Source organism: Carcharhinus amblyrhynchos, chromosome 30 (genome assembly GCF_965287045.1).
Source record: "Carcharhinus amblyrhynchos chromosome 30, sCarAmb.v2.hapA, whole genome shotgun sequence".
Taxonomy (NCBI): domain Eukaryota; kingdom Metazoa; phylum Chordata; class Chondrichthyes; order Carcharhiniformes; family Carcharhinidae; genus Carcharhinus; species Carcharhinus amblyrhynchos.
Genome location: NC_137353.1, coordinates 32,935,964 through 32,948,189, shown reverse-complemented (window position 1 = coordinate 32,948,189; position 12,226 = coordinate 32,935,964). Strand labels below are relative to the sequence as shown.

General features: G+C 40.7%; 1 protein-coding gene across 1 annotated transcript in view; it reads left to right on the top strand.

Annotated features, from left to right (window-relative positions):
• hp1bp3 (heterochromatin protein 1, binding protein 3) overlaps window positions 1–8,060 on the top strand; it is a 29,750-nt gene extending 21,690 nt beyond the window's left edge. The window contains exons 10-12 of the mRNA XM_080215027.1: window positions 1,518–1,629; window positions 4,093–4,227; window positions 5,907–8,060. Coding sequence (XP_080071153.1) covers window positions 1,518–1,629; window positions 4,093–4,227; window positions 5,907–6,180 — 521 coding nt within the window. The 3' untranslated portion in view covers window positions 6,181–8,060. The remainder of the gene's footprint in view (window positions 1–1,517; window positions 1,630–4,092; window positions 4,228–5,906) is intronic.
• The last annotated feature ends 4,166 nt before the right edge of the window (window positions 8,061–12,226 follow it).

The window sequence follows — 12,226 nt, the reverse complement described above, 5'->3', positions numbered from 1 at the left end:
ATTGATGTGCTAGCAGCCTCCTGAAAATTGTGGAGTACATGAATCAGGTCCTCTCTAATTCTTTGTTTATCGTGAACCTAAGACACCAAGATTGGGGGAACGGCAAATTGTACGGAGGGTGTGGAGAGTCTGCAGAAGGATCTAGATAGGCTGGGCGAATGGGCCAGGAAATGGCAAATGGAATTTAATGTTGGCAAGTGTGAGGTGGTCCACTTTGGTAGGAAGAATGGTAGGAAGGACTATTACTTACGGGGCGAAAAACTGCAGCAGGCGACGGTGCAGAGGGACCTCGGGGTCCTTGTGCATGAGTCGCAAAAACCCAGCTTGCAGGTGCAGCAGGTGGTCAGGAAGGCGAATGGGATGCTGGCCTTCATAACCAAGGGGATTGAATATAAAAGTAGGGAGGTCTTGCTGCAGCTGTATAGGGCATTGGTGAGGCCACAGCTGGAGTACTGTGTGCAGTTTTGGGCGCCGCACCTGCGCAAAGATATTTTGGCCTTGGAGGGAGTGCAGAGGAGGTTTACTAGGCTGATACCGGAGTTGAGGGGGTTGAGCTATGAGGAGAGGCTGAATAAACTGGGCTTGTACTCGTTAGAGTTTAGAAGAATGAGGGGAGATCTCATTGAGACGTATAAGATGATGAATGGGATGGATAGGATAGAGGTGGAAAGACTCTTCCCGCTCAAAAAAGACAGTAGGACTAGGGGCCACAGCCTCAAGATAAAAGGGGGGCGGTTTAGAACGTAGTTGAGGAGGAACTTCTTCACTCAAAGGGTGGTGAATCTCTGGAATTCTCTGCCCGTTGAAGTGGTGGAGGCTGCCTCGCTAAATATTTTTAAGACGCGGGTTGATGGATTTTTGATGAGAGGGGATTAAGGGTTATGGGGAGAGGGCAGGAAAGTGGAACTGAGCAGCGACAGATCAGCCATGATCTTATTGAATGGCGGGGCAGGCTCAAAGGGCTAGATGGCCTACTCCTGCTCCTATTTCTTATGTTCTTATGACATGAATCTGTCGTTGTTCTGTAGTACTCTTAGTTCAAGGATTATCTCCATTGTACTTCTTTGTATATTCCCAATAGGGTCACCACATATTTTTTGAGATAGAACTATCAGCAAAGTGCTCAGTACTCCAAGTGATGTTGCACTATTGAGGTATCAAGCTCATTTTTTGAAATGGAGGTGATATTGCTTCTTGGCATTTACATTTTGTGCCTAATCACAAAGAATATGAAGCACAGAGATTAAAATGTTTTTCTCCTTCACAGAGGAGAAAGTGTTCAAAGTATATTAATTCATTCTTTAGGGAATGTATGATTATGACAGTTAAAGCTTTTGTGATAAAATTTTGCATTGCGGTGATGTTGCAACTAGACAACAGCCATATGATTTTTGGGATGCAGAAACAGAAGTTTTCTTCTGTAGCTTTTTTCTTTGCTGTTTGTAGGCAGGATGTGTATGAAAGTGGTGACTTTTAACATTCCTATTTTGATGAATGTCCTATGTTGTCACCTACAGTGCATATGCTGAAGAGAACTCTGCAAAAATGTGAAAAAAATGGATGGATTGAACAGATTTCTGGGAAAGGATTCAGTGGCTCCTTCCAACTTTGTTTCCCGTTCTACCCCAGGCAAGCAAGCTTTTAATTAACAAAAGATTTTAGAACACATCCCATATTGGACTGATAGTTACAATTATGATCAGAAGCCTTGGATCAGTTGTAACTTCTGATTACACACATATTTGGCCATTTTCTGTACGCATTCTGTTTCAGTGAAGCAAATATGAGTTCCGTGGCTGATTTTGAATTTAAACACATTACTTCCTTATTCATTGTATATCCAAAGGCAAAAGGAGTGGCTTAGGATGGAATTATTCATTTTGTACAGTGTCTTAAGAAATTTGTTATTTTGTCACTTCCAAATTCATTTAGTCCCACGTTTAGTTTTGACTGTTAACCCTCAAAGGGAGTTGATCACAGTTTTTAATGTTACAATGAATATACTGATTCAACTTCACCTGGAATATACGTCTATTTCTGGGCTCTGCACTTAAGAAAGGATGTGAATACATTGGTGAGAGTGCAGGAAAGATGTACAAAAATGGTACGAGGGATGAGTGAGTTTTGTGGATAATTGGTGAAGCTGGGATTGTTCTCCTTTGTGAAGGAAGATTGAGAGAAGGGGTGTTCAAAATCATGATTAGAGTTAGGGGGAGGTTTCACAAAGCTTGAAAAGTTAAAAACCAGAAGATGTCAATTTAAGGTAATTGGCAAAAGAACCAGAGGTGAGATATGGATAAATCTTTTTTGCATAGCAAGTGGTTAGACTCTGGATTGTACTGCTTGGGAGTGGGGTGGAGGCAGATTAAATTGTGGCTTTCAAAAGGGAATAAACACCTGAAAAGAGAAAACATTTTGCTAGGTTATGGGAAAAAAGTGGGTGAATGGACCCACAGAGTTGCTCTTACAAGAGAGCCAGCATGAACACAATGAGCCAAACAACCTCTTGTGATATATAATCATTGTGTGATTTTTTTTGATGTATTTTGTAGTGTGCAAATCTTAATTCTGTAAAAGCTGCTTTTGATCTAACAGTTTTGGCTTTGAAATCTACTTGCAGCACCACCCTCATCAATATTTGCTCTTTTTGACACATTTTAATGATTTCAGCTTGTAGAAAGTTCCCTTTCATTGGCCTAGCAGCAGTCACTAGAAGTGGACCATGTTGCTTATACTTTTATATTGGATCTTCTCCAGCAAAGGTCTCTGTGACCAGAGCTGATCATCCTGATTTATCAGGAGTGTTAAGAATTAAATCATTAACAGCAGCCCTCGTCGTGATGCTTTTCCTATCCACACCGTTTGTCTTTTGCAGTTACTGTTTTAAGATCTATGACAGGAACTTTACAACTGGTTACACAGGTACAGTACAATTTACAGTTCTATCTGTGGAGCCCAGGCTTGTACTGGTATTGCCTAAGGTTAACTCTGTACACCAACTGCTTGATTAAAAAGTTAGTGGAATCTTTAATATGAAACGTAAAACAGGATACATTAGGGGACATTAGATTGTTCCACAGCACCTGGATCAAGATGTTAAAAACTCCTTCAATATTTCCTGCTTTGACCCAGCAATGCTGTCTCAATCAGATAGCTTCAAACAAGTACTTCAGTGATGATGTGTTACATTCTCATCTGTTTAGTGCTGCTAGTTTTGGTATTATTTTGTGTACGTCAAAGTGAATATGAAGTTATTTGTAGTAGATAAGGTCTTTCAGCATCCTTCAATCACTGCCCTCTGCATGTATACTGTCCTTTCAATCCTGCTGTATGTTTAATGACCAGGTTAAACTTGGTGCTCCTTCTGATGTGCGGCTCATAGCTGTTCATTTGTAAATATGTTAAATTCTCTATTATTCTGGAAGTGTATCTAGTATCCTTATTGGCAAAGAAATGAATGATTCAAACAGCCTTGTTTTTTTTTGGTTTTTATTCCAATTCAATCCAATCAAGTCCAATTTAGAGTCTCAACAAGTTGAGGCATTCCCGATCCAAGCTGACAAGACAGGGCTCTCACCTTCTCCAAGGCTTGATCTCATTTGCATCTTAGCCAAAAGGCCGTGATGTCGCTTTTAAAAATTGCTTCAAATGAAGCTGAAACGTAACCTAATGACTTCAACCAAGCACAGCATGTTGATACTACACTTGATTGTAGCCAAAAGGCTGAGAAGCGATGGAGAAACACCGGAACAAAGTGAATTTCTTAAAGGAATCGTATCCTTGTATATTCCCCTGTTCTCGTGTAGTTTTGAAGAAAAAAGAAACAGGAACAAAAAAAGTAACATCTCCATTTGTTAATTTTTGTTTTTTTTGTGATTTAAAGTAATAATTTCCTCAGCTTGATTTAAGTCTTATATCACCTTAAAATACTTTGATTATTCCTATTTGTGATAACTTGCTGTTTTACTGCATACGAGCAGAATGCCCCAAGCGACATCTTTAGAAAATTCTAGAAAAATTGCCGGCACTAAGGTTTCTTTATATTAAACAAGAAACTAATTGTGATGAAATTTTCCTACCATTTTTCTTTAGTCCTAGTGTCCTTTTCCCAGAAAAGAAGCATCAGGAAGAGGAGGAGGAATCCGAGGAGGAGGAAGAGGAGGATGATGATGAAGAACGGTCAGAATCCGAAGAGGAAGAATCTGATGACGAACCACCTAAGAAAAGGTATATAAACTGTATTTATCTCTGCATATTTCAGTAGTGTAAATTTTAGCCAAAGCAAAGACTTCCATGTGATAAATGAACATCATTGTACTGACCAGTGTACTCCACTTCCTTTTATGAGGTTAAAAGCTCTGACTTGCGCCAATAATTGAAAGGGGTGAAGCCTCAGCTAAGATAAAATTGAAAACATTTGAGATATAACAAAGAATAACACAGCACAGGAAACAGGCCCTTGGGCCCTACAAGCCCGCACCGCCCATTTTAACACTCAGTGAGTGCCTCATTCCAATCCTCCTCCTACCTACGACTTTTGTCTACATCTCTTGGACTCCACAATAAAGACATGCAAATTTAGAGAATTATATGTGTGCCAGGTTAAGGGAGGTCCAACTTAGGGACAATTTATTAACACCAAACAGCCTAAAAGCACGTTTTTGGGGTGTGGGAGGAAACCGGAGCACCTGGAGAAAACCCACGCAAGCACAGAGAGAATGTGCAAACTCCCACAGACACCGACCCAAGTCGGAGATCCAACCTGGATCCCTGTATCTGCACAGCAAACAGTGTTAGTCACTGAGCTTCGTGTTGCCCGTCAATTGGTCCAGTTTAAGCGTACACTAATGATGATAAGCACTAGGCAACTCTCGAAGCAACATCCAAGAGCAGCCCTCGTGCGACCCACCATGTGTATGCCCCTTGTTGGCCAACAAGGCAGACCAAATCACCTGTGGAGGTTAAAAAAAAGAGACATCAATAAACATACACAGCCTATACAGACATTCACGTAAGATCCCCAGTAGCTCCAACATAAGACACAGGTGAGCCATAAAATATGTTGGACAGCCCATAGGAATCTGTTGATTCCCAGGAATGTCCTGAGGCTCTTGATCCTTAACTAGAACGTTCTTTTGTATCCCTCCATCTCTAGTCTGTCATGTGCCTATCTAGGTAAGCCTTAAACAACTCTAGTGTGCCTGCCTCCACCACCCTACCTGGCAGTGCATTCCAGGCCCCCCACAACCCTCTGTATGAAAAACCTCCCTCTAACAACTGAATTATACCTCGCCCCTCTTGCCCTAAGCCCGTGAGCCTTCGTGATTTTCTTTTCTAACCTGGGAAAGAGCTTCCCACTGTTCACTCTATTAGGTCTCCCCTCATTCTCTGCCTTTCCAGGGAGAAGAACCCCAATTTGCCCAATCTCTCCTCATAGCTAAGACCTTCCATACCAGGCAGCATTCTGGTAAACCTCCTCTGCACTCTCTCCAAGGTCTCCACGTCCTTCCGGTAGTGCAGCGTCCAGAACTGGACACAGTACTCTAAATGTGGTCTAACCAACGTTCTATACAACTGCAACATTAGACGCCATATATAAAATAGAGAAAAATGATGAGAAATACACAGCAAAATAAAAGGTGTCGCGTCTTCATGAGATACTGACAAAGGACTTGAAGCTTAAAATTTTATTTTCCTTAACATTTCCTTGTTGACACGATAACAACCGACGGACATTTAAGTGATTCCTTATGGCAGGCAGTTCTAAAACTTGTTCTTTCAATTAAATATTCAGTGCAAGTTGCTTGATAATAACCAGCAATGATGATGTTGACACATCACTGTATTTTTGCCATTTGATTGCTATTTATAGACTGGTCAATATTTCTCATTTGCAATCTGAACAGGCATAAGGCAGTTCCACGAGCCAAGGCTAAACTGCAGAAACGAAAAACTGCCACGCCGAAGAAAGCAGTCGCTGCTAAGAGGAGCACACCGTCAAGGAAAGGATCAGCAAAAAAGGCAGCTAAAAAGTCCAGGCCTGCGCCAGTGAAGTTGGCCAAAAAGCCAGCAGCAGTTAAAAAATCTCGGCGTGGGTCTCCTAAAATATCTCCAGCAACCCCAAAGAAGGTGAAAGGACCTGTCAAGACCACAAGGCATTCGCAGAGGCAGAGAAAGTAGCAAAGACAAAGCTGGAATGCTTTTCTTTGGTGGTGCATGTTTTTGTCATTTGAAACACGCCACGTGACACGATACTTTTCTGCAGCTAACCTAGAAAAAGTAGAAACTTATTTTTAGATAATTATGTAGAATGCTATTTTAGATAAGCTGTTGGACATCAACTTGTTTCAAGAAGGTTTTTATTAGTTTAATGGGTTTTAACACTTTATATTTAAGTGTGTGACCTTATGATAAAATAGTTGGCAACACACTTGGTTTTTACCTTTTAAGTGGGGAGCAAACAAAAATGCTGGTTGACTTAAATGAAAATCATGATTTTGAAAAATTAATTTGTTGCTGTAATCTTTTAGAAGATAATATCTGACCTCCATAATTGATGGATGCCTCCTGGGGAAACAGTGGTGTAATGGTAATGTAATCTGGAGGCCCAGGTACAGGTTAAATTCCCACCATGGCAGCTGGTAGAATTCAAATTCAATTATTAAAATCTAGAATTGGAAGGTAGTCTTGGTAATGGCGACAATGAAACAGAATCACGGAATGCAACAGTGCGGTAGAGGCCCTTCAGCCCATCGAGACTGCACCAACGCATGAAAGGTCCTGGCCTGCCCACCTAATTCCATTTTCTAGCAATTGGCCCATAGCCTTCAATGTTATGGCATGCCAAGTGCTCATCCAGGTACTTTTTAAAGGATGTGAGGCAACCCGCCTCCTCCACCCTCCCAGGCAGTGCATTCCAGACCACCACCACCGCCCTTTGGGTAAAAATATTTTCCTCAAATTCTCCCCTAAACCTCCCACCCCTGTGTCCTGTTAATCTGTGTCCACTCGTAACTGAGCCTTCAACGAAGGGGAACAGCTGCTTCCTATCCACCCCATCTATGCCTTTTATTATCTTGTACACCTCAGTCATGTTGCCCTTCAGTCTTCTCTGCTTTAGAGAAAACAACCCAAGCCTATCCACCCTCTCTTTATAACTTAAATGGTGAATCTCCCCTACCACCACCACCACCCCCTTCCCCCCCACACCCCCACTTCCAGTGCGGTCACATCCTTCCTGTAATGCGGCGACCAGAACTGTTCACATTACTTCAGCTGTGGCCTCACCAAAGTTCTATACAATTCTGCTTTTCCATTCTATACATTGATTGATAAAGGCGAGTGTGCTGTATGCCTTTTTCACCTATAATAAAAGTCCATCTGAGTCACTAATGCCCTCAGGGAAAGAAATCAGCCATCTTTACCTGGTCTAGCCTACATGTGACTCCAGATCCACAAAAGTGTGGTTGATTTTTAGCTGGCCTTGGCAGTGACGCCAGCATTTCATCAAATAATTAGAGACTTTGGGGTAATGTTCTCACTAAACTGTGTGCGTACACAACTCGAATGGTACCACACAGACCTTGTTCTGTGTTAAATAGCATGCACAACAAATTTTAACTGTAATGCATTCAAAAAGCTGACCATATGCAATAACAACATTTTAGCGGAACATCAATTGGGGAAGGTTTATTTGTGCCATGGTATAATGAGATTAGACATTACTGCTTTAGCATTGGATCGTGAAAACTAAAGGAGAAAACTCCAAAAGTAAAGATGAGATCAGATTATTTTAGCATCTTTTTGTACTTTGAGGTCATGTATTATCTTAAGTTCATTAGCATTGTTCAAAATCCCTGTATAATTTGTATTTGAGATCAGTGTAATGAAATCACCCTGCACATACTGTATGTGTATTGATGAATGTTGCTACTCAGTTTTACTTTTTGATAATTGCATTAGTGTCAGATTTGTTGAAGTACAGTACTTGCATGCAGCACCATTTTGTTAAGCTTTTTTCTGTAATCTTGTCTCACTTAGTAAAAATACTGTACATTGTATATTGTTGTCAACAATCCTTTATAGCTGGTCTTGCCCACGTTTATCTTGAATTGTTGCAGTAAAGTTAGCTTTGGTTTTCTATTACTTATGAAGTGCTTTTAGGTTAAAATGACCATCCTTTTTATGTGATAAAGAAGGAAGAAAAACTGGAACAGTGGTTTCAGTCCATTGTGTATCTATCAACCTGCACCAACAATAAAAAGAGAAAACTGGCTGCTGCTGAACATTCTACTGTCCCATCCCCCTCAAAAAGAAATTTGATTTTTTTTTTAAATTTCCAAAAAGTAATAATGAAAGCAGAGTAGCCAGTTGTCAAATAACTTAAGTATAAGTTTGTTGGAAGGAGGGAGTTTATCTGTGCAGGAAACTGGGGATACAAAGCTGAGATACTTTTAGACCATCACTGGTCAGAGGATGTATTGGCATCTGAGCCCATTTGCATCAACAGTTAAATTATAACCAGGTATTAATCTAATAGTACATGTATAAGCTTGAGATTGTCAAAATAAGGTTTTGCAGGTTTTACATGTTGAGCTCATCATCCCAACTAGTTGCATATTAAAACTGGTCACATTAATAAATCACAATACATAAGCCTCATTAGTGTAAACCTAAATAGAGATCAGCTAAATTTATATCTCTTTCCATGTTTAAACCCGGGCTGAGGTCAGGAGCTGAGTGAGCAGGAGTTTGGGATGGAACCCAAACTGAATGTCAGTGAGCAGGTTATTGCTCAGCAAATGCTGCTTGATCGTACTGTTCATGAACTCTTCCATTGAAAGTAGACTGATGGGCAATAATTGGCCCAGTTGGATTTGTCCTGCTTCTTTGGGACAGGACATACCTGGGCAATTTTCCACATTACCAGGTGGATGCCAGTGTCATGGCTGTATTGGAATAGCTTGGCTAGAAGACAACAAATACAGCTGCATATGTCTTCAGTTCTATTTCTGAGTGTTGTCATGACCCATAGCTTTTGCAGTATCAAGAATTGGGTTTCTCAGTGCCAGTTTGCAGTACTCTAACGGTGAAGTGTAGTTTCACTTTTGTCCTGTTACTAGTGTGTGAAAAGTTCCAGTTGCTTTCCAATCAGACAGGTTTTGAGATCACAAACTGTTGAGATATATAGTCCAGCAAGGCCTAAGGAGAGAAAACAAACTTCAACCTATATTTCCCAGCTTGGTATCCTTTACTCGAGCAGTTCTCAAACTAAATGTTGAGGTCACAGCAATGACATTTAGTGTTGTGATCTGCCTCAACCCAAGCAAAAATCACGACTGGGTGGTTTGCCACCAACTTTGCAGAGGAAAGTAAGTAAATTAGTGACTGTGGGGAAAAGGCAGAAGATTAAATGGCTGAGCCAGGAAGGTGAATGGTAACTTCAAACTCTGCTGCCTTTTTGATTTTGTTCTGCCTGTTGTACCGTGGGCAATTGACTCTGCTTCAGAGGTACTGGCCACTGGACCAAAGTGTGATTATGTTTCCACTGGCTACTTGGACCAATTACCTTTCCATTCCACACACAAGTAGCTAATGAATATGGGGGGAGAAAGAGGGAGGGCAGCTGGCTGAGGGCAGGGGGAAAGGGGTGTATTACAATGATCTGTGTGTGGGGAAGGGGAGCTCGTTTATCACTGAGGTACACACTGAACCTGGTTAAAACTGGCTGGTAACTTGCATCTTATTTGTACTCATTTTATAAAATGTCACATTCCTCATAAAGACTGGCTTCAGGTTGGGAAGAGCATAGCTCAACATTTGGGTGTCACAGTCAATAGATAACTTTTGCTGGACTATTTTTTTTATGCTTTTCAAAGTGAACAATTGATGAGTGGACAAGATGGTTCCAGCTGGTCACGTGCTGGCTTCCAGAAGTTTCAAAGTTAACAAAGGCTAACACCTCAAATGTCTGGAATATAAAATTCCATTATAAACATTCCAACCACTGCACACAATGGTCCAACAGACGTTAAGTCTGTTTCAACCAACTTTGAACAAAGACAACTCTTTGTAGATCCTAATTTCCAATAATAGCCCTAAACATTAACTGGTCTAACATAGTTTAAACAAGAGGACCTTGTTTAACAAGTGCAAACCAGTATCACCTAACAAAGACTTGGGCCAGTTGACTTCCTTCAGTCTGGGACTTACGGTCAGTTACAGTTTGACCTCCATTCAGAGTAGGACTCCAGGCAACAAACTGTGATGTCTACCGTCTACCATCAACCAGGCAGCAGCAAAAAGAACTCTGGCCACCCTCATCAAAACTGCTGAAACTTTGAAACTTGTGCCTCCAAGACTAACTCATTCTACATGCCTTCTTCCATTGTGGGAGTTTCTGGATAGATGGATCTCCTCATAATCAGTCAACCTCTCAGAAAAAACCTTCCATTTTACTTACGATTCTGGACATAATGTAAAATCCTAACTTGTATTTTGTTCTGGCTGTGCCCTGAACCCTCTCCCCTTTTCATTATCCTGTGTTCATTGTGAGTGAAAAAGGCTGGAAATTGGAAAAGTCCTCTTGCATGCATGCTCGTGTATGTAAAAATAAACCAACCCTTTTTATTTTATCTTGCCTTGAGTTTGGAGTGCAAGTTATTCATGGAGGATTGGAACGTTCCAAATTTTAAAGGTTGAGGAAAAGTTATAAAGGGTGAAATCAGAATTAAAAAATATATCTTTCTGTTCACAGCTGAGTCGTGAATGGGAAAATCAGGTCTGTCTCAATTACCCCCCCGCCCCTCTCCGCACCAACCCCACTCCGCTGCCATCCATAACACAGGTAAGTTGTCTTGTAAACAAAGTCCATTTTATCTTAAATCTTGTAGTAGAACCTATAGCAAAACTATAGCTGCTATGACTGAATATTATTTTGTCATTTTACATCCTCTGTATTTGTCTTAAGGTAAGGAATTCCATACCTTTCTTGAGATGGATCATATAAATCTTTAATCTTAACATAATGTACTCACTTTTTGTTCCATATTTCCAATTTAATGGAATTCCTTTACCACTAGGTATTTACTAACAACCTCTACTTGTTGATGGATTGCTAGGTAAACTCCATTGTGCGCCTTTCCAGGATGATTGATAATGTTCAAAGTATATCAATTTGTTGACTGAAATACTACATGACTATATTAGATGGACTGAAAGTTGTATGAATGTTTCACATGGTTTAGAAAAGTATTTCTGTTTGACCAAAAAATTGGTATTGGATATCTTGTTTTCTGGGGATTCTCTTTCACAGAGTAACATAAATACAGTGGGTGAGATTACCCAGTCACCAGGCAGATACTTTTGTTTTCCCTTAACTTTAAAGGTCAGGAAATCACAGGTTTGCAAGTATCAGGCAGAAAGTGATGGAATCACCTTTGACCTTAAAATCAGAGTACTTCTAATAACATTGAAGTCGAATGAGGCAATTGAATCACGATACATGTATTAGCTCCTTGAGTGGTGGCTCTCCTGTGTGCTTTTTTTAAATCAATGCTGTAATTGATCTAAATGAAACAAATTGGCATGAGTTCCTCCAATGAGTGAGAGTTTGAATGCACTTCCAAGTCAAGGAAGTTGCAAGTTCCAACCTTGCTGCTGGATATAATATAAGAAATGTGAGATGGAATAAAAAGTTTAAAGCTTATTTATTAGTCACAAGTAAAGCTTACATTAGCACTGCAATGAACTCACTGTGAAATTCCCTTAGACTTCCCCTAGAATAGACTTCCATATCATGTTTGTGAGCATCCAAGATGAAGCCTTGGGTGTCTTGGTGATTATTTTCCAATCGTCACTGGATTCCGGGGAAGTGCCGGAAGATTGGAAAACGGCTAATGTTACACCGTTGTTTAAGAAGGGTGGCAGGCAAAAGGCAGGGAATTATAGGCCGGTTAGTTTAACGTCTGTTGTAGGTAAAATGTTAGAATCTGCGATCAAGGAGAAAATAGCGAGGCATCTTGAGGAGAATTGTTTGATAGAGCAGACGCAGCACGGTTTCGTTAAGGGGAAGTCGTGTCTGACGAATTTATTGGAGTTCTATGAGGATGTGTCTAGGGCGGTGGATAGAGGAGAACTGGTGTTTCTTGATTTTCAGAAGGCGTTTGATAAGGTGCCTCACAAGAGGTTATTACAGAAGGTCAGGGGGCATGGAGTTGGGGGTAGG